The sequence below is a fragment of the Eurypyga helias genome, unplaced genomic scaffold, assembly GCF_000690775.1.
Source record: "Eurypyga helias isolate BGI_N326 unplaced genomic scaffold, ASM69077v1 scaffold12860, whole genome shotgun sequence".
NCBI lineage: Eukaryota > Metazoa > Chordata > Aves > Eurypygiformes > Eurypygidae > Eurypyga > Eurypyga helias.
Window position 1 is genome coordinate 143,249 of NW_010225161.1, and position 22,718 is coordinate 165,966.

The 22,718-nt window shown below is 44.0% G+C and overlaps 1 protein-coding gene across 1 annotated transcript; it reads left to right on the forward strand.

The window, feature by feature from the left end:
- Nucleotides 1-2,363: 2,363 nt before the first annotated feature.
- PLEKHG7 (pleckstrin homology domain containing, family G (with RhoGef domain) member 7) lies at nucleotides 2,364-21,709 on the forward strand. Its single transcript, XM_010148405.1, has 12 exons — nucleotides 2,364-2,408; nucleotides 3,164-3,313; nucleotides 5,297-5,392; nucleotides 7,666-7,761; nucleotides 9,048-9,161; nucleotides 10,715-10,889; nucleotides 12,801-12,916; nucleotides 13,694-13,787; nucleotides 15,431-15,510; nucleotides 16,831-16,990; nucleotides 20,602-20,699; nucleotides 21,602-21,709. The coding sequence occupies exons 1-12, from the start codon at nucleotides 2,364-2,366 to the stop codon at nucleotides 21,707-21,709; spliced, it is 1,332 nt and encodes a 443-aa protein (XP_010146707.1).
- The last annotated feature ends 1,009 nt before the right edge of the window (nucleotides 21,710-22,718 follow it).

The following is a 22,718-nucleotide window of genomic DNA, read 5'->3' on the forward strand; positions in this document are numbered from 1 at the left end:
ATTACAGCCTGCGCCACTGTGCCAGCCCCATGACAGATCTGAGGCTTAGGGTTTGTTGGATTGTTTATTCACAGGAATTAAAAATACCTGCACATCTCCAAGATATCACTGATGAGCAGACACAGCCTAATTCTTGCCTCAAAACAATGGGTATCTTCAAGAATTGTCCTGATGTATGATGTGTTTTCCCACATAAAGAATTGGCAATCACTTACTGATCATCTGCAGCAAATGGGAGTGTTTAGTGTCATCCAAGATCCCATCACAGACAGACATAATTCTTGCTGGGAGGAGCCCAAAAGGCTTAATGAGTTTTAAGCCTGATGCACAAACTGCCTAAACACAAGTATTATATCGGAGCCAAGTAGAGTATAATATATTGGATTGCATCTTAAAAAAAAAATTTAAAGCATATAAGTAACAGTGTTATTTTTATCTATTTGTTTCTTTACTGATAACACATTTGTTCTACCCATTAGAGTCCAAAAAGCCAAGGTGGCCGTTTGCCAAAAGAGGAGTTGTGAGTATTTCACCATGTTTTTTTCCTGGCACTGACCTTGCCTTCTCACACAACTAATCTGGGTAAAAAGAGTTTCTTCACTTTACTGCCCTTGGAGACAGGCAGCCAGTGGGTGAGCCGAATGCAGAGGTCTCAGCTCACCTGGGAACCGCTCAGACATTAATGAGCGATGAAGGTGGGGTGGCTCCAGCGCACCCACCCGTGTCGCTGCTCGTGATGCACAGGAAAACGCGGCCAGCACCGCAGCCCCCGTCCCTGTGGGTGGTGGGAAGAGGGGTGCTCGTAGCAGGTAATGCAGGACCTCTCATTCCAGGTGTTCAGGGGTGGCAGTGGGTCCTGTGCAGCTCCACCTAACTCCCATTCACATGGAAGGGAACCAGGCTTTATCTTTCAAAGAATCTTTCTAGATGCTTTCTTAGGCCTTTTCTGCCCTCGTGGGCACCCTAACACTCACCAGTAAAAGCATACACACCAACACCCTTGAGCTAATTTCCTTGTCTAACACATTTCCTTGTCTTTTCCAGTTAGGAAAATTTTCACTTGCTATGGTAGCCAAATTTCCTTTCTGAGTGTTGTTCATCATTAAAAAAAAAAATCATTTACAAGTGTCTTGATAACTTTGCACCCCTAAACATGTAATTGTGAACAGTCCTTTCCTAATAATTTTTACACTTTATCTTCTAAATCTCAACTATCAAAGAAGAGTTTGTAAAAGCAAAACCACTGAAAGCACTCAGATTAGCACGCAGAAGAGTTCCCACTCCATTTTATAGTATTTCTATATCAATTGAAGGTGCGTGGCCTAAAACTGAGACTTTTTTAAATTCAGTAAAATATTTGCAATAAAATGCATTTGATATTTAGCCAAGAGTGATTTTTGAGGCTATTAAATGCCATAAAATTTAATTTATGGTGATTCATTTGCTGATGTGTTGGTCAAACGTGTATGTATAACTGCATTGTTGTTTCTGCTCCATTTGAAGCTTTCTTTCAAAATTAAGAGTTGAGCTTAAACTCTGAATTTCAAATATTATAATCAAACACATGTTTCAAAATTGGCTTGAGTTAAATCCTAAAGTTCAGACAATAGAAATCCATGAAGTATGAGTATGCTGTTCCAGAGAGCCGATAAAACTTAGGCAAACACCTTATAAGTCTATGCTCACAGCACTAAATTAAGAGTTCATAAATATTGGTTAAATTTTTTACATGGCACTGTCTGCCTGAAAAACAAAGCCAAACCAAAAGCAATTGTTTTTATTTCATGATCCCTCACACAGAAAAACTCCTCTTGCTCTTCCAGCTTTCTAAAAGCTCATTTTATAGACACTACTCTGCAGCTGACCAAAGGAGGTTTTTTCAATACGTGGCTCTAATAAATATTTTTTTTAAATAAACACACAAGTTTTGTATATGTACAGCAGGACGATGATTTCAACTATGAGTTTGTTGTCGTTTACTTCTGACAGTGCTGGAGGAAGCAAAATATTTCATTTGTCCTGTCTTCTGAGGGTAGCCCATTGCCTGTTGCCATACAAACCATTTGCCCTGCCAAAGACTTCTGTGTCACAGAAATAAGATCCTGCACACCCACACCTAAGCCACCTACACACCCTGCACGTTGCTACAAATAAACCTGCCATCACTGCCTCATCTCTGTGTAGGAGAACCTGGAAATATGAGGAAATTGCTCATTTAAGGGCAAGCCAGGTTACTGAGCTGAGTAAACTTCTTACTGAATTTTAAAACATGGTATGAATTGGGGGTGGGGGGGGTTTTGTGTCATTCACAGGGTAAAGACAAACAGAAGCAAGCATCTGATATGGAAAACTGTCTTTCAACCATGAAGATCATTGACTGCAGCCCATATGAATTTTTCTGCTTTAAGGTATCAAAATACTCAGTATACTGTACCACGGAAAATTAAAGACGGGGATAAAAATTTTGTGTTCAAGTTACCATTTTCCACTACATTAATCTGGATATGAGACCCTTCTGCAAAATCAGCACATAAGCGTTAAGTCTATTTTTGTTGTTTGTTTGAAACAGAGGGGCAGGGGTGAAACTGTCACAGGTGGTCAGCACGGGCCCTCATAGCCACCTGGGTTCTGCCAGGCTTCCAGACTGCCCTAGATGAGCGAGGTGCCCAGGCATCAAGACAACCCTCTCGGCAGCACCTGGAGAAAGATATCGCAGAGATGCCAAATGGGACACAGTCCCCCCCACTGCTGTTCAGGGGCGGCCACACGGAGATCAGTGCCAACAAGGTTCAGCTCCTGAAACCCGACCGAAGCCTGTCTGCCAAATAAACAAGGATCCTGGCCTCCAGGTCCCTCCAGCCACAGAAAACACCTAGCTGGGACTACCAGGGTGATACTCAGATAACACACACCCAACAGCATCCTGCAAACATACACTGTCATACTGTGTTAGTTTCAAATTCAGTGTGTTTGTATTATAAATATTTTGGAGAAAAATGTCAGGTTTTTTAATCTTTTTGAAGGAATCTAAGTTTTCGGAAGAAGAATCCCTAGTAGTGGTAGTTGGGTTCTTTACATGGGCAAATAGATCATAAATTCTTTTCATAAGGTCTGGAGCAGTTGATGCAACAGTCAGTGGTTTTCTTTCTTCCTCAATCAATAGAGTAAATCTTGGCATGAATTTATGAAGGTGCAACAGACTGAGCAGAAAGACGTCGACAGCCGATTAGAGATGAAAAAAGAAGCAGCAGTGTGGGAACTTTTCACAAGCGAATGCACTTACTTTCTGGATCATTTGCTGGTTCTCAAGATGGTAACTTCAGATTTCATTTCTCAAAAATAATGAAACATTATTTGTCCTGCTGTCAGCATGGCAGACAAAGCCATCTGTAACCTCTCACTGGGTGTCTACAGGGGAATGACTTGGTTTTCCTCCTCTCTTGCCTGCTCCTCCTGCTTCCACAATTCCCTTTGGTTTTTACCTTCTCAGTGGCATCTCTTCTTCTGGACATCACTTTCTAGCGCTTTGTACACACTGTCTGACTACAGATCTTTCAGTAATTTCAGCTGATATTCCACTATTCCTCTCACTAACTCTGAACTAAAGTCACTCTCCAATTGACTATACTAGATATTTCTCTACCACTGGTCTGTAACATTATACTCTTCGTTCAACTTCATATAGAGCTGTGGTTAGATTATCCTGACTACAGCATGAAAACCTCAGAATTCAGCAGACCCGTAGTTCTAATATTACAAGGAAACAAGCAAAGTAAAAAACAACTCCCCTCCCAAAAGCTCCAAATTGCCTCCATCTTGGTGAATTTTAAGAACTTTAAAATATGGACAAGAATACTACACACTGCCACAATAGCTGCACTATTTCCATCCATCGGACATCAAAAGTTAATATACCATTTTAAAGGATGTGAGCTTCCCTAAATATCTTCCCTTTCTTTTTTTTTTATTCTGCACAGAAAAATCCTGTTTTCTTATTAGTTGAAGGGAAAAAATTAGTGAAACATTTTTCCATGTTGCTGAAAAACTGGCATCGGCAGTACAGAAAGTACTGCAAAGTAAAGGGAATAGAGTATTGGATTGAATTCCTCCTTGGAGGGGCAGAACAGGAAGCGCGAGGAAAGGGAACAACAAGACCAGCTATGGATCCAAGGCAGAATGGAAGTGTCCTTCCTTCAGCTTCTTCTGAGAATGTTAAAAAAAAAAAAAAAAACAAAAAAAAACAAACCCAAACAAAAAAAAACCAACAACAAAAAAAAAACCACGGTCAAATCCTGGAAAGGGTGAGAACGTGCAGATGCCCCAGTGAGCCTGATGTAGGAACCCACAGACGAGCCTTAGCCAGTCCTGTGTGACCCGTGAACGATAAACTGTTGAGCCCACGCCAGCTTCCCAAACTCTCCCGTCAGAAACTTACTGAATTTGGGTAGCCAGTTCTACAGATACCTACTACTCTAAGCCCTTCCCAGTACAGAAACATTCCACTGATTTTAATGAATCTGCAGAGGGAGCTTTTAAGACCACTGTAAATCCCCTTTAAGCTCTCAGGTCAACTGTTCATGGCAACTGAAGACTTACACAAGCTATGCAAACACTCTCGCCAGCTCCTTAGTCTTAGCACCTGGGAGATGGGTTTTTCACTAGTGCTTTTCTCACACATACACAAAACATTTTACTCAGTAATCTACATTTTTGAAGCCTTTTTCAGATTTAGGCCAGATTCAGCACAGCTCCAAGATCACCATCAGAGCTTAAATAATATAAAATATGAGCCAGAATACACATGCAATTTTCATTCAAAACAGATTAATAAAACAATCAAAAAAAATTGAAAACCTTCATCAACCCTCTACTTACTCTATCACAACATTTTTTTCCCATAGTAACTCTAAACAACTATATAGCAGCAGATGCATAGGTAGGAAGGAAAGCATTTAGAAAGGCTGTAGAGACCTGTAACTCCAGCTCTGATATTATGAACTCCTTCACATGGATCTGCAGGGGACTCAGTTGCCCCTGTTCAGTCAGACAGCACAACAGGGACACAGCTGCAGAGACACCCCTGCGACATCACTCATACCCTCCTCCTTGCACAAAGCCCAATATGTAACCTTCTGGAAAGTCAGGAAAAATTTCTCAGAGCATCATCTTCTGCCATCCCCAAATCAAATGTTCATTTCTTGAGAATTACAGTGCAAACGTCTTCTTTTCAGAAAAAAATGAGATGTATTGAATTGACACAAATAGTAAATAACATGGATTTGTTTTGTTTTTGAAGATATTTATGAACACTCTCAAATACCTCCAGAGTAACGAATTTCTTTTGGATGTGGATTTGCTGAGACTTTTCGCAAACTTAGAGGAGTTAAACAAGGTGAGTAAAAAGAATAAAAGTCTTAGTGAGATCAGAAATCAACTAGCTCAACAACAGGAGACAACAAACCATTTGTAAAGCTTATATACAGATTCAACGCTCACATTTAGCACTTGGATCAAATAATTAGCCTTTCCTTCATTTCTATTTGGTGTGTCAGCGCGGGTAAAGTTTCACCAGTGCAAATTATTCTCACATGTCCCCAGCAAAAGATGTACAGGCTTTTGAAGACAGAGGAGAGATCATTTGGCAGTTGTTTCTGAGTAAACATGAGTTTGAGACTAATTCTCCTTTTAAAAGTATTTGCAAAGATAAACTCTAACTACTCAATCCTTAAAGCAGAACACTGAGAGCGACAAAATAACTACAATAACAAGTTTCCTTTCACACACAGATGGGCACAAAGACTTTGCTGTCTATTATATCTCTCCAGTAGAGCAAGTTAAACTGATACAGTGACCACCCCTCTCCAGCTAGGGTTTCCCTTGGCATGGGTGGAAGAGTATGTCCCACACAGAGCTCTGTATTCATGTGCTATCCTCCAGCTTCCAGGAGAAGAGGGGAGCACAAGGCTCAGCTGTGATGTGCTCCAGCTCTTGGCTGCTTGTAGCCTGTTGCTGGGACAATTTCAGATGCTGAAAGTTAAAAGGAACCCATAAATCCCAGGTAGCTTTCACTTAACTTTAGAAGCAAAACAGAAGTTTTTCTTAGCTTCAGAACTCTTTTACAGGACTTCAAAGATAAACCCAACAAACACCTCATCCTTAATAGCAAAGCAAATTTTGGAAAGGGCTCTTTGGCTCTCTAAGTTGAATAATGACACACAACCACATTACATGCCCCCAAAAAAATTGCATATATCAAGTTCCTTACCTTAACAGCTCACATCTCCCTTTCTTAGCAAAAACAAGAAAAGCAGGAAAGCTCTTCAGAAGTAGGGACAATTAACCTGAGTGCCAACACATGAGCAGGTCACCGCTGCTCAGTGACTGACCACACACACCTAATGAGCAGCTGAGAGTGACCACCTGAGCAGGTTTGGAGATGCAAGGAAAGATGCTTAGCTGATGTGTTTCACCTTGTGCTTCCTGTGGGCTAAAACCATCCATACAGCCAAATATTACAGTTATTTGACGCGTGATTGCCAATTCCTTCGTTCTTGTTCAAGGAAGGAAGTGAGGTGTATTGCTGTGTGCCACCAAGGGATCACGAAAGCTGTGAGCTTGGCTGGAGCTTGATCATGTCCTGAGAGAATTACCTTTAATGTATTTTCTATTTTTTGTTCTAATTGTGTTGTCCTTATTAATGAGGATGATAAATGATCATCTATTATACATCCTGATACATAAAACAGTGGTGAAACGCAGGAGAAAGGAGCTGCTCTCAATGCCTTCTATGCCTTTTTTCATGCATTTCACAACACTCATTGTTTCTTGACAGCAGGCTGAATCCATGAAAAAAAATGCATGCTCTAAAGGGTGTAAAATGCTCCCTTGTCAAAATAAAAGTATAAACATCACCCTATAAGCAACCTTGCCTCCCATAAATACACCAAACAAAGCAGTGTGTGCAGCTACAACTGCCATTCGTAGCAGTATCACAGAGGGTGATGTTCCCTTCTGGCCTAAACTTTGACCTAAAGCTGAGTCTGGTCATGAATCTGTGTGCAAGTAGTGTGTTCAGGAGGCAAGTGTGGGCTTCGGGGCAGGCTTTCACCACATCTGACAGATGGCGCAGGTACCTTTGGAATCTGATGCAAACATATAAAATTAACTTATAGGGAATGTTACTTTCTATAGCATTTTATAGAGATTTCCTTCACCTCCAATAGCATGAAACAAACCAAACGGTGAAAGATGGTATCTTCTTTGAAAATCTACAAAGACTTAATTGTCACAGCTCTGTCATACGCAATCAGTGTTTTCCAGGAGATACCATTCATGTACTTTGATTTTCAATGTCAGTTCATGTTAAATACAGCTGCTACCCTAAAATAAATGTAAAAGGCATAACTGCAATCTTGTTTCAAAGCTTTTGTCATATGGCATTATTGTGACATAAGTGGATATTTGTATAAATTTGGTTTCGTTTCTGACTAATTGAGGAATTCTGGGCGTAATTCTGAAGCTTATTCTGGCAACGTTGGGGAGAAAATACATGCACCCCATTAAACCTGAAGTCTTTGAAGAGACCAGGGATGGGAAATAAAGTTGTTTAAACTTAACTTCAGAAGATTACTGATGCTAATTTCTCTTTTTTCCCCCCTTACTTAGATAAGTCTCAATTTTCTGAACACTTTTTTTGAAACTGTCAAGGAGCATGTCAGCAAGTCAGATTCTCCTGTGGATTTCAGCTCCATACTCAGAAAGGTAACATAATTAGAAGTATTCTTGCTTAATCTCAGCACATCCTTGCAGCAGACCATTTATCACAGCGTGCGGGTTCTTTCGAGCAATCAAGTCAGTCAAGGGCATGCCATCTGTCACAGGCAGTTTGGTCTCAGCCTCAAGCACCTCCTGCCAGTAGAAGGTTTTTCTTTTTATTCATTGGCATATTTGAGGTGGTCGTGGAAAGGTGCTCTGTATGTGTAATAAAGTGTGGGAAGGTTTTCCCTTCCTGGGGAGCAATAGCCCACACCCTGAGGAGATTTTGCCACTGGCAGAGGTGAACTTCTCACTCTATGGAAAATGTTTCCCTGAGACCAGACCCCAGCCCCATCGCTGGATGCTTCCTGCCCCTTCCACTCCACCACACAGATCTTTCCTTTACTCCATGGACCAGATCTCTGACTATATTTAATGCTTAATTAAGAGATCAATGGGACTGAAATTCCTCTTGCATTTTGGCCTGCGTCTGCTAAGCGAGAGACAGGCACAGACACAACTCTCCTGCCACTGCCAAGCGCTGCCCTGCAACACTTTCGGGCAGCCTGCATGGCATAGGCAGCAGTTTGCCAAACAGCAGTCTCCAGGGGCTCATCCACATGCATACTACTTCCTCCACAACTTCCCAATGACTGAAAACTTGGAAATATTAATGCAGACAGAAAATCAGTTCATGGATGTGAACTTTCCCTAGCAGTAGAGGCCATTCGAAAACTTCTGGGAAAATACTAAAACAGACCCTACCTCAGGGTTAAGATTTTAAAAAGGGAAAGTGAGGCTAGAGCGTGGCTTCTCACCCCCGTCACCCCTGACTTTGGGTGTCCTTATGGATGATGTTTGTGTGAGACAGACAAAATCCCAGACAAAACTGAGCTTTATCACAGACAGCATTCAACACTTCTCAGAGCTAAGGCACTCAGATGTGACACGCTATATGAGGCCACGGAAAGCTGTTGCACAGATAATGTTTTTTATCTCCAGCTTCTACCTGAATTTCACATCATTTATTCCTAATGAGAACAGTCTAAGAATGCTTCACACCTCTGCAGAGCAGTTAGAACTCTGCTCCCATGCATTGCTTGAGCACCGTTGTGGTTTTTTACTACTTCACCACTTTTGCTGCTTTTTAACTTACCCTTTACTTTTTAACTCCCCCTTTTCCTCTGCCCCGATTTTCCTAGGTGTGAGGAAATCTCAGGTAACATGCACGTTGTTCCTCCCTTTGTCATGACATTTTTCTTTCTTGATAAGTTTCCAAGTGTTTTCTGCAGTTTTTCCAGGGTGACCTCTGCCAGACACACCAGATTTATTGCCTTAATTATACCTCAGCTGTCTTCTACTTGGAAAACCTGAGACAGAGAGAAGATTTTGGCATCTACCTGAAAGTAAAGTGGTGGTTTTATTGTTCTTATTGTCCTCAGCCTTCCTGCCTTATGACAGGATTTTAACAGCAGACTAGGAAAGTTCATTGGAAGCAAGTGTAGATGATAATATTTTAGACAGGTTTTTTGAACTGCAGAGGGTATCATAGACATGAAATCACCCTTCTGAGCGTATGTTCCCCTGCATATGTGAAAGTCCATGCTTGTAATTTACAACAGGCAAGAGAGGGAAGCCACGAGAGCTGTATTTTTGCAGGCAGAAAACACGTACTGCCAGCCTCTGTCATTCGGATGTTTCACACATAATCCCTTGACTTGGTGAACTCCACCTTAACAAAATGAAATGGTTACAGGGAAAAAAAAAATCAAGCCACATAGTAAAATTTCTCTTCAGTGTTTTACTTTGATATGTCCTGCGTATCAGCTTGGTTTAGATGTAGGGTATTTTGTTCCTTAGGAGACGACAGGACTCACATGCCCTGCGTACAGAACAGCCCCCAGCCTCCATGCTACTCCACATCAGTGATGACGCAGACACGGAGAAGCATATGGTGGCTTCCTTCTGCTTAAGGAGAGGGGGATACAATATAACCCAGAAGGGTAATAGAAATCCTGGAGCATGTCAGTGCTTTCACGTGTCTTGGGAGCTTGTGATGAGAGAGTGGGGTGGGTTTTGGCTGAGCCCTGGCAGGAAAAGCCAGGCTGCTTTCTTCACTCATGGGTATTCGCTGACCCATGTGTCTGCAGGGAGGAAGCAAGTTCTGGGTAGAACAGCACGCAACCCCTCTGCAACAGCATAGGCTTTGCTTAACCATAGGTAAAGCAAATGTAGAACTTGTGAGCATTTTACCCCCCTCTAAGGCTGGGAAGAGCTGTCAGTGATACCTTTGTAAAGTTACAGCACTAGAGCAGGTTCTGTCCTTGCTGACACTGCATCTGCCTCAAGCCAGTGCAGTGGTGGGGCTCCCGGGGGGGGAGTGTGCTCCTCCTGTCTTACCATTAGCAGACCACTGTGTCCTGGAAATACTTAAGACTGATCATCTATATTACAGGCTTAGAACGAGAAACCTGAAGAAGCGGGCTTTCCTCACAGGCAGCCCAAAGCTGGGAGGACACCTCTTTGTAGCAGCCAAACTCTGCAGCTTTTAGGGCATGGGAGTTTTACATCGCTCACTCCCTGACAAGGATTTCATGCACTCGTGCCTAGGGAAAAGTTCCTCCATAGCCGGTGACCCTAAAACATAAGGTGGCCCTCAAATATAACGGAGGTTTTCCTGATGACGTGAAAACGGCAGATAAGTAAGAGCACTGTTTGATCTGCGAGCATGGCCACAGCATCTGGAATGGGAAGCAGCAATGCAGAATGTCATTCTGGAGGAGCCATGCGATTCCCTCCATAGAGAGAGCATTTACTGCCCTTGCTCTCACTCTGTGAGAAGTCCATCGTTAATTAGTCCCTGTCCCTTTAGAGTCAGCTGATGATGCAGAAAACCGTTTGCGTCTCCCTGCCCAGGAGCAAGCGGAGGCCTAAGGCGGGTTTTCCTTGTCTTCGGCAGTGGTGTGAACAAAACAAACAGTGCAGGAGGCTGCATCTGCCCGAGCTGCTGGTCGCTCCTTTGCATCGACTGACGCGCTATCCCCTCCTCCTTAACAACATCTGGAAGAGGAGCACCGACGAACCAGAAAAGGGCTTTATCTGGTCACTCAAAGAGAAGGTGGAGAAGTCCATACGTAAGCAGCTAAGGCTAAAAGTGTGCAATTAGCAAGTTATGGGGCCTTTCTGTGCACAGGCCTTTGAGTGGGAATGGGTCGGGTCTCCCTGCAGAGATGCAGTGAGGATGTGCATGCCTTTCTACAACCCTGAGCCCTTCCTCATTCTGTAGGAAACTATTGGTGCCACCCTTGTGCTGCCAAAGCCCTTCTGAGCAAGGTCACAGGACTCCCGAATCAGTGAGTCACTTGTGTTTGCTCAGAATCATTTGGAGTGACATGCAAACAATTAGTAGCAGATCACAAATTGGAACAAATCAAGAAAGATCTCAAACAAAGAAGTCTTTGAGTTGGACTTATGTCTATGGAGGATTTGCTGGGGCTAATCCTTAATAGGATAAAATTGCTCTCACAAGGGGAGTATTATGTCAGTGACCTTTCACTACATGACAGGGTCCTACCATGTAACGTAGCTGAAGAGCTATCTCAGCTACAGACTTTTCTTTAGCTGTTGCGGAAAAAGAAGGGTTGATCTGGGAATATTTTTTTCCCTGCATTTTTAAAAATTAAATAAGTTATGCATTCAGTCTTGCTCACGATGTTACAAATGCATCTCTAAGTGTCTTACGGTCATATAGTATATCAGCAGATATGTTTATTCCCAAAGGCTTCCTTCAGCCCCCACTGAAATCCAAGGCAAGACAGTGCATCATCAAAACACTTATCCTGCCAATCTTGGCATGTAGAGGTGCCAGGCAACACTTCATCCTCACCAGGCACAGTGGCTCCTTCTCTGCCGCCATCCTTCTCCCCATTCTGGAGGCTGAAGGCTCGAACATCTCCTTAGGAGACGAGGCAGAGAGAGAGTTAATGTCTTCTAGAGATACATATATCTGGGACTCTGTCTTGAGTAAATAATCCAGTGACAGAATTACTACCTAAAAGATAGACTCAGGTTCTTTTTCTTCTTGCCAAGTCTTAGGAGGAGTCTAGCCTGATGGCCACACAAGGAGCACACTGTTTGACACAGAATGAGCACCATAGGAAAATAAGATGTTTTTGTCACTAGTCTGGGGAGTTCTGCTGGGAGACAGCAGTTTTAGGTATGGGCCCAAAAGGACATCTGGTCAATATTACTGGCAAATACATAGGTCCTTTCAGAGTTTAGATACCTCTGGGCCAAGGAAACTAAAAGACAGAGGGGTAACCCCTCTTTATTCACAGACACCTGACAAAGATCTGCCTTCATTTTTTGACCAGGGAATCAGTGTGATATAATGAACAGTTGCAGTCCCAGCATTCCCCTTCTGGTGTGTATGTCTGAAACTGTTTATGTGTGTGTATGTCTGAAAACGTTACTTGCAATGTCACTCAACACAAGAACTTGGAATGTAAGTTACAGGTCCATCAAAGCTTTCCCTCTAATGTCCCTGAATCAGCAAAGACTTAGTCCCCATTTTTTACATGCTAAGGTGCCCCCATCTCAGTTCAATACTTCAGTCACTTCTGACACCACTTCCTCCAAAATTAATTCTCATTGATTTCAACACTCTTTTGATCAGGCTGTATGTAATGAAAATTACTTTTCTCTCATTATCCCAGACAGTTTAGAAAGGCAGGAGGTTTTTTTAAGAACTTTTTAAGACTACAGTTTAATTGAGTTTTATGTTTTCCCCTCTTCCCCAGTCAGATTAGTAAACACGACCCTGGCATTTAGCAGTGAATTTAAGCCTGTTTGAATGCACGGTTTGAAATTCTGGCTCTGCTGACCTCAGAAGAGTATAGTCATTGTTGACAGAGGCCAAGATTTCATCTGGGGCTCCACATGCGAGGCACTCTGGCTTCCACTGGAGACACTCAGTATTCGGCATCTTCTAGAAACAGGACTGGTTTTGCCAGCCTCAGCAGTAACTGTTGTTTCACATATTTCAGGGGATCTGGAAGGTAAAGTCAAGTGGTTGGATAACTTTCAGAAGTTCAAGCAGCTGCAAGAGGTCATAATTTGGCCTCAAGTCTGGGATCGTGACAAGAGATTCTTTGTCCCAGAGGTAAGCATTTTTTACAGGGCATTTTTCTTTGAGGAAGGTTTAGTTTCCTATCTGGCTTTATAATGTGGTGTAAAGTTGGCTGGTTGCCTGTATTCCAGTTACTGGGGGTGGCCCAGCTCTAACCGGAGGGGCTGCAGCCTGAGCACTGCAGACACTGTAGCTGAACAGGCAGGCTGTGCACAGTGCCTTGGGTGGCAGCATGGGTTGCTCCCAGTTAGCATACGAGAGACTACGATCGTATGATCCAGGAGTGCTTGCTTTTAGGAGGCAGAATGAAATGGGATAGATGGAAGTATTACTACATTTTTATGAGGAGACAAACGAGAAATTATTTGCCCCTCACTCCTCAGGCTGAGCCAAAGAAACTTTTATTTACATCTAAATACCATCACAAAAAAGTGCACAGCATACCTGGGAACACGTGCCCCTTTCTGCTGTGTCTGCCCCCTCACCCATACAGACAGACTTTAAGCAGCATCAAGTGGGTCTCACCTCAAGGATTATGCCTGCTCACATGCATTATGTCTGTTCACGTGGTTCTGCAAAAACTATTAAACTCACCCCAGAGAAGAAAAACCCATCTTAACATTTCAAAAGTGTAAACACATGTAAGCAATAGCACTGCTGAAGAAACACAGCTGTGCTCAGTTATTAACTGTGATGTATTTAGCCCGAGATAGGAGTGCACGTTGCTCAGTTTATTTAACTGCTGGTTGCCTCCAAGTTCATCCTCAGACACACAAGTTTCACCACTCTTTCTCTCTTTTTTGGGTCAAGTCTATGAAGCAAAGCTTAAGAGAAAACAGCAGTGAAAACATTTTGTCTTCAGCGAACAGACTTCTCCTCCATGAAGGGAGGCTGACACTAGCAGGTAACGTCCCTAAACGTCCTCTATCGGGAGGTAGCTTAGCAGAATCCTATTTTGTTATGTCAGGTCAGACTGAACCTCCGCAACCGCATGTGGGCAGGTTCAGGAAAGGAAAAGCAAGCGTACAGCTTGTCAGAGAGAGACTGAGAAACAGGCCAAAAGGATGAGCGACCTGCATGGTGGTTTACTGTCACATCTGGATATTCAGACTGCTGAAGAAATCAGCTTGACTGGCCAATTCCTGCCACTCAAAGTGAGAGTCCTTCTGTCGCGTTCAATAACGTGGCGACTCAACCACCTCCCTGAGCAGCCCATTCCAATGCCTGACAGCCCTCTCAGTGAAGATTTTTTTCCTCACATCCAATCTCAACCTTCCCTGGTGCAACTTTAGGCCGTTTCCACTTGTCACTTGGGAGAAGAGACCAACCCCCACTCTCTGCAACCCCCTTTCTGGTAGCTGTAGAGAGCGATAAGGTCTCACCCTGAGCCTCCTCTCTCCAGGCTGAACACCCCCAGCTCCCTCAGCTGCTCCTCACAGGACTTGTGCTCCAGACCCTTCCCCAGCTGAGTACAAGGGGACAATCACTGCCCTAGTCCTACTGACCACACTGTTTCTGATACAGGCCGAGATGCCGTTGGCCTTCTTGGCCACCTGGGCACATGCTGGCTCATATTCAGATGACTGTCAACCAACACCCCCAGGTCCTTTTCTGCCAGGCAGCTTTCCAGCCACTCGTCCCCAGGGCTGCAGCACTGCATGGGGTGTTGTGACCCAAATGAGTCCATAGCCATATGAGGCATGTCTATCCCACCAAGACAGACAGCTGCCTGCAGTCTGCAACATGAAAGTGCCTGGCATTCGGCCACTCATATGAATGAAATATCTTTCAAGCCAAAAATGAAATCACAAGTCAGATGTAATACCACACAACAGAAAGAAGCATGTCCTAAAGTCGTGACTCTGAACAGACTCACACGTTTGGTGTTAACGTGAACTGTGCTTTTGTGAATGAAACTGAGATCACTGAGATCACAATTACATGGGTTTTGGGGTAATCCTGTAATTGAGAATCTTTAGCAGCTGAGAGAAGTGGATTTGTTCAGATGGAGGAAGAGAAGGCTCAGGGAAGACATTACGGTTGTTGGAAAGGTTCCTTCCAACCGAAGGCTTTTGCGACGTTGTCAATTAACATTTCATTGCTGCAAAAGCCTGTGTAAAGGGCAGCAAGCCAGTAGTTAACAGTACCAGGAAAAGGTGGCACTTTATCTCTGCCATTTTCAGAAGATTCACCGTTTACCAGGTAGGATTTGCTAATTTATAGCATGCTGATTGTTGCATTCATAGGTACTCGGGTGATCCAGGTCACTTTTCCTGGCAAGCAAGAAGTTATTTTTTCCTAATGAGGTATTTGCTACAAGGTACAAGTATTAACAGCCCAATCATCAAGAGACACGTGATTTTTTAAGCACTGCATTTGACAGTGTAGACTAGGGGATGAGTAGTTGTGTACTACGTTGGAAACGATGCTTCTTTGTTAAAAGCATTTTGTAAGATGCAGTGATTCATAGATGTGCCTCATCTTAGAAGTGGCAACTGCTTAAAATAATCACACCATCAAACTGATGTTTTTTGTTTTCCTCCCCAGAGAGCACAAGACTCCTTGACGTCTACCTCTTCCTATTCAATGATTTCCTATTAATTACCAAAATTAAACGTAACAAAAAGGTAATAATGGGTAGAGATATAGATGGTTGTGGTTGTTAAGGTTTTTAGCTTGGCAAATATTTCAAATGTACTTTGGAAGATCAATCTAACGATAAAAACACAAGGTGACTAATCAGCATGAAGGACGGGCGATATTTCTTAGGCTAATAGCAAACCATCACACCGATTAGAAACCCTGCTTCTAGGCTCCGTATGTTACAGGAATAGTATGACAGGCAGAATCTACGTTACCAGACCTTAATATTTCCCTGGTGTTCTGATGTGCTGCTGGATTCCTAAAGCCCAGAAAAGTTTCAAGAATGTAAGAAGTTTTCTAATGCTCCCCTCATGACTCAGTCCAGCAATCTGAGAAATTTTTATCCCAGAGATAACAGAACGGTTGGAAAGAAGTAAAAAAAAAGGGAAGAGAACAGGGAAATGCTATAATAGATGGAAGGTTGGCTTCATTCTCAGTTCCAACACAGCTTGTTCTGTGACTTCTCTGTGTCTTGATTTCCCCTAGTTTAAAATGGAGACTATAATGACTCTTCTTAAGAATTATTTTATTGATGAAAGATGCTATAGAGTGAGTTCTATGGATGATGAATATCTGTAGTTAGCCACTCAAAATAGACACTGGATGACCTGAAATTAGTAAAGCTTCAGTGTAGGAGTACATCTAGCTACTTCAGTTTATGAAGAGGATGTAAATTAAGGCTAAGCAGACCTGTCATAAATCTCAAGAAGTTTGTGTCTGATTTAAAGACTTCTTGAGGTTTTAAAGTAGCACCTGCTCTGCCTTTGTAGGAGTCAGAGAGGGTGTGCAGTGAGACATGGTAGGGCAGCAGCACGGTCCCTTATCAATGGGGAGGGTGAAGGGAGGGCAATCTGGTGCCCTCAGGCAAGTCTCTTTGAGGGTGGCCCCCTGTACATGTACAGGCAAACCTTCTGTGAAGGGCTGCAACCCTTCTGGAGCCCCAACAAGTCTGTGTTCTGCATGTACAGGAGGGGAGATGGGGAAACACACCTCCAGGGAACCAGGAAAAAGTCCTGCTATTGAAATAAGGAGGGGAAGGAAGAAAAAAAACCCTTTGAACACTTTAGACTGACTGGTTTCTGCCTCTGGACTGGCATTGTTTTTCTATAGCAGCTTTTTTAGTACAAGGTGTGACCTTGCAGGAGAACATCAGCTATCGATGAGTTTTTCTGAGGTTCCTCAGGCAAATAAGCTGCTTGAGTACCTTTGATAAGAGAAGACACATAATTTAGGGCTGTTTAGTGCCTAAACTTCATGAGCAGATGGCATACAACCAGCTAACCAACTTCATTTTCTATTCCCAGAAATACGGGGGCTCAGACACCGGCTTAATTCCTGTCTGTCCTTCCCTCACTCCTGAGTTGCAGTCGTTCATAAGAGAGGGTGGGTTCTGCACAGTCCTAGATCAGCCCATCCCACTGGACAGACTGATACTGAAAAACGTTGACCCCGTCCACGTTACAGGTATGTAGCCGTGCGCATTTGAACGCCTTCATAAATACCATTTCCAGCCACTGCATGCGCAGCAGTGTAAGGATAAGACACTGTTTGCCCCCAAACCACCACCCAGGTGCCTGGAGAGCAAACGCCGGTGACTCAGTACCATTTGACTTCACAGCTCTGCTCTTCCTGCGAGGCACGGCCTGCTGACACAGACACCACACTCCATGTCCCCCTGCCTCTAACAGCGGCTTTCACATGCACACCAGCAATGTCAGATATTACCCATTCGCCCCAAAGAAGATACCAAGACTCCAACGACTTATTTCTCATGAACTAAGAACTTCCTAACATGCCTTGCCAAATCCCGGGCCTCTTTCCCCAGTTACATTTTCACTTCCATACTGGTCATGCAGCATTTTTTCGGTTGTCCCACTGCCCACCACCTCACTGCTCTCCTCTCCTGGGTGTCCTCACCAGCAATTTTTGAGGAGGCTGCAGAGGCAATTTACGTCCTACTGCTGCTTACCTCTGGCTCTCAAGAGGATGGAAATCACCCGCCGCACATCCATGCTTCCTTGCTCACAGACATCCAAAACACATTGCCAGGGGAAACCGCCTCCAGTAACGCCTGCTGCTGTGCCCTTGGGCGAGGAGGGGCGAGAACTGACATCCAGCAGCTGTAACAATGTTCTTGGAGTTACCAAACCAGAGCTTGGGCGAGGGAGCAGGCATGAAAAACAAGGTGTCCTCTTGGTCTGAGCCATTTGTACAGGCTCTCACACACCTCAGTCTAACACTGCCCAGATCCCAACAGCCTCCTGTATCAGAGAGAAATAAAAGTAATGCAAATCTCAGGGCTCTGGGGCCTGTCAACCATCCTAATCCTAAAGGCTATGAGGAAAAGCTCAGGGAGCTAGAGTGCTCTGTAGGAAATCAGTAGATATGGAAAATAAACGTAGAGCCTAAAAAATTTATGGTTACTTTGAAATGTGTTCACCCAGAGCAAAGAGCATTCAGCATCAATGCTGATGGGAAATAAAGGAAGGCAAGAAAAGGCAAATGCCTAAAGATGAGATAAGGGGATGAACACAGAGAATAACCTTTTATTAAGCATGTTCCAGGCACTGTCTGTTTGCCCAACAAGCCTCTTCCTACCAGCAGAAACCAAGCACTCAGGGCAGCCAGCTCCTGCCCACAGGGTGGGGGGCGGGCGGCCCCACCTTCCTGCCTAAGCCCAGGGCAGGTGCTAGGCCCGCAGCTCCTGGGTGCTGGGGAGGGTGGTGCAAACCCCCTCCGGTTTGCATGTACCACATTGGCCATAAAAGCCACCATGGAGATGGGAATAAGATTTTTGGATATTTTTTTCCCCCCAAGCCAGCATTTGCTACATTCAGCGATTTCTACCCAGGGTCCTCCTTCTTCCCCCCACCCTGCCACAACCAGCAGAATAGACAAAGTTACCTGCTGTGTCCCAGCCCAGGCTCTGCCCACTGGGTATGGCCCTCCTCTGCACTCTGGACCCCACTGCCTGACTCCTCTCCCACATATTCCTACCAGCTGTATTACAGTTGTACCTACGGCAGTCTCCGTTACTGGCCTACCGTCCTGTAACACCTTGGAAGCACCATCCTAACGCAGGACCTGTTGGAGTGGGGTACAATAAAAATAGCGAGAAAAACTACTGTAGGGAGCTTGTAGTTGACATTTCCACCATGCTGTGTAAAGCAACAAGCAAAACTTCCACTGTCACTGGAAAATGTCCCTTTGCACGGGGGAAGAAAAAAAAAAAGATTAAATATTCTCAGGAATGTATGACCTTGGGAAATGCTGCCGATTTGTTTGCAGCCTCAAGGAGACTTTTACTACTGATGGCAGCAAAAGATTAGTTAGCATGTTCTCAGAAAGGACAGCACGTGACTTGTGGTGATCCATCACGTTATTCAAAAATGAAACCCTGATTTTTGATCTAACGAGTACTTTTGCGCCCATTAGTTTATTGAGGGTGATCTCACTTTGGAAAGAAATGGACCTCAATGCAAGGACTAGAAGTGCAAGGACTCTTACCCAGTGGAGGGGAAAGAGGCACAGTGGCGTACTCCTAACACTGGGAAGATACCCTAAAGGCAGAACTATCCGCGAGTGCCAGGGCCTTGTGCGAGACGGGCACCTTCACATGTAAGTGTAACAGCAGGAACCCGTCTCTGAAAACAGGAAGCAACAACGGAATTTCTGATTAGGAATTACTTTCCTTTCAACGTTCTGCTCTGGATTTAATCTTTGCAATTACTTATTGTTGCTCCAGTAATAATGCTTTACACTAAGTTTGAAGGAGCCAGACCCCCTGGTTGGTCACTGTTATCAAAGACTGGTAGTCCTTACAGCCACAGAATTTCTTTTGGAAAACATGACTGACAGCCTAATGCCCAGCACTGCCCAGTAAAGTAATTTTTAGGACTGCAAAGTTGTGTTTCCCATTGACCACAGACAGACACAAGGTAGGAGTTCTGAAACATACACCCTCTGCCGCTACGGATTTCTGCTGCTGATTCCCAGCAGTAATTTAACCAGTCTGTGCTCCACTTTCCTCTTCTATAAAACCAGGATTATGGGACATTTCATCGTCCAGGAACATTTTGAGGTCTGACTGTAAATCACTTGGAAATGCTTGGACAAGGAGCATTACACAGCAGCAAGATCTTCTACATAGTACATGGCTTCAGACGAAACTATATGATCTAGATAAGGTTATCAAAAAGATACGTCGACTCTAGTAGACTCAGGAAAAAGCTGCCCTGTCTTGGCAGCTCGAGATCCGTGCTGTCCTCCAGCAGGGCTCTGCTTGGGGAGGCAAGCCTCCACCTCGCTCGCCATTGCTTCATTTACAGAACGATCATCTCCAGCTAAAAAAAAGCAACACCACGTGAACCCAGTGCATTGTAACAGGCTACTGTGGCCCCTCCCTGCTACTACCAGCCCACCCAAGCAGGCCTGCCGCAGGATTTCAGCTACTGGAAGATCCTTTCCCCTCCTCTGCCCTGAGCTTGCTCCAGCCTTAAGCCACCCCTTGACCCCGGACATGCGCCACTGGTGCAGAATCCCCCCCTTGCAGGGAAACCTGCGACGTGATGCTCCAAGTAAACTGCAGGGCTCGGGAGGTGCTGCTGTTCGCGGATTAACGTCTCCTGCAGAGGTTTGGCAGGAACCAAAGCGCTGCTGGCAATGTGCCTGGGCCCCGCGAGACCTTACGGCCAGTCACCGACTGGGTGCACCCTGGGCAGCCACGCCGGCTCATGCAGATGCCCCAGGGAGAGCCCGAACCCACCATCAGCCCAAGCGCAGCCACTTCCCCACGTGGCAGCTGCCGTACAGGTCTGTTTGAAAAATATAAAAACAGGGCCTTTCTCTTTATTTTTTGATATTTTTTCTCTAACTTCAGTTACAATTTAGCCCACTTGGAATGGAAACTTCTAAGGATCCTTAGCCAGACTCAAGAGCACCTTAGCTGCACAACGATAAAGCAATTAAAATAAAACAAATGCAAGCAGAATTAACTTTTTGAAGTGATAAAGCTTCCCACACAACGAAAAACTAACCCTGTCAGTAAAAATACTTCTCCACATTTTTTTCCCCAGTCTTCAGCCTGCGAAATGCTTTCCTAATACAGCATGAAAACAGGTACCGTCAGTGCATAGCAGTCTTCCTGCTACAGGCTCAGACAGAGACTGCCAAGGTAAGTATCACACCTTTTTGTTCTCCTCTAATTGCACAGCTGTGTTGTCCCAAAAGGAAGATCTCAGCCTAAACACGGCCATGCTGTGCTAAGAATCTGTTATGTTGTGTGGTTGTGTGGCATTTGACCAAAAGCAAACCAAAACAACACCCCAGAGCATTATTAGATAATTTTGCTGTTGAACGTGCACAAGTTTCATATCAGGGTTGAAAGCAGGTCATGTTCTTGCTGAAAAATGTTATCATTTCTGATTGCTAAAAAAAAAATACCATTTCTTGCATAAAAGAAATGAAGATGGTCAGCCCCTCCAGAGCAGTCAACACCAAAACAAGCCCCCCCCAACTCATATGCAGTACTCAGATCAGAAAACTGTATCATGCTCCTCTGTGCACAACACGCACCTTGCGATTTCAGACTGAACAGATGGTGTGATTAATCCCACTGTTATATAAACTCACCCCTCATTTTCACACATCACATTTCTAGTAACAGCACCGTATGTAACATCTGAAAGTGTGGCAGGCACTTCACAGAAGTGGTTTCTTTCTCCTCTAAGTTGAATTTCATTCTCTAATTCCTAATGCACAGAAATGTGACCACCACTAACACTAATTCTTAAACGTAAGTTGCAGTAGACGGACTTTTTCGGGGAAAAGCGACAAGTGAATTCTTTCCATGTCACTGTTTAGTACTTGGAATAGGTATCATCTTATTTTATAAGTCTGTTACTGAAATACTACCTTTCCCTTCCAAAGCTGCCTTCACACCAGGTGGCTACCCCCTTAGGAGCATGGGCCTGAAGAAAGTCTAAATGAAACCAAAGGCTCCGGGTGTTTATGTAGCTGAACTACTGGAACTTTCGTAGATTGTCTTGGTTTGCAAATTATTTTTTCTTGTTACAGAAAACGTGGATGTCACAGATAGAAACGGCAATCTCCAATTACACCGTGCAACATGACACCAAGAAAAGCACTGCTTTCTCCTTCCCAGCCGAATCCTCTGGAAGTTAACAATGTCAGCACAGCTCCGACAGAGCCAGTGGAAGACTAGTGTGGTGACAACACAGTTGTTTCTTCCAGCATGCCTTAAGTTTCTGTAGCTAACAGATTTCTGTCTTGACTAGGCAGAAGTGACCACAGGATGTAGGAACGAACTGGAGAGGGAAAATGAGCCATGCAGTAAATGCATTGCTCTTAGATGCACCTTTGCTTCAGCCAGGGGAAGGCTCTTGCCACCCAGGGAAGCTTTAATACAGCTTGTCATTTCCTAGAAATCGGGACAGGGGAAAAAAAAACCCCTGTGTTGGTGAGGAGACCTCATTCACCAGAAAAGTCTGTGGGGTTATTCCGAGATGATTCAAACTCTATTAATGAATTTCATTGAATTAAAATTGTGTAGCCATAGTTCCCAATAGTTATGACTCTCTACCTACTAAACTACATCCCAGGTGTTTTTTGCATTAACACTGAGCTTGTGGAGGCAGATCAGTCAAAGCATATATTGTGTTGAGTCCCCATTAATTTTTAAAATTAGATTATGTGTTTCTTTGAAAAAGGTCATAATTACCTATAACATTCAGCTAAACTGAAGATGCTACAGAATATATAAAAAGAACAGAAGTGCAAAGATGCCCTGCTTCATTGGGATTTTTTGTTATCTGCAGTTTTTCATGGTTTTGTTAACAAATCTGTCGTTATGCATTGCTCACACCCACTGCAGTTTTTAGAGTTCGAGTTGAGTGTTCCTTTTGCATTACACCCTTCAATACTTCACTGCTACCCCAGATCCGTAACCCACACAGCAGAAGCGTGCCATTGATCACTCTATTATCCCCTCTTTCTGAGGTACTGGAAGAGACCTGCAGAACAGCCTGAAACTGCTCCCACAACATTCACGCAGGTTACTAGCATGGAGGAAGGGTGCTCTCACCAGGTTAGTCTTGGCTAATCCCTGAGATTAGCCACAGGCAGGAGAGAAAGGGAGACTTCCCTAAGGTGACTCTGTCACTTCTCCCAATTT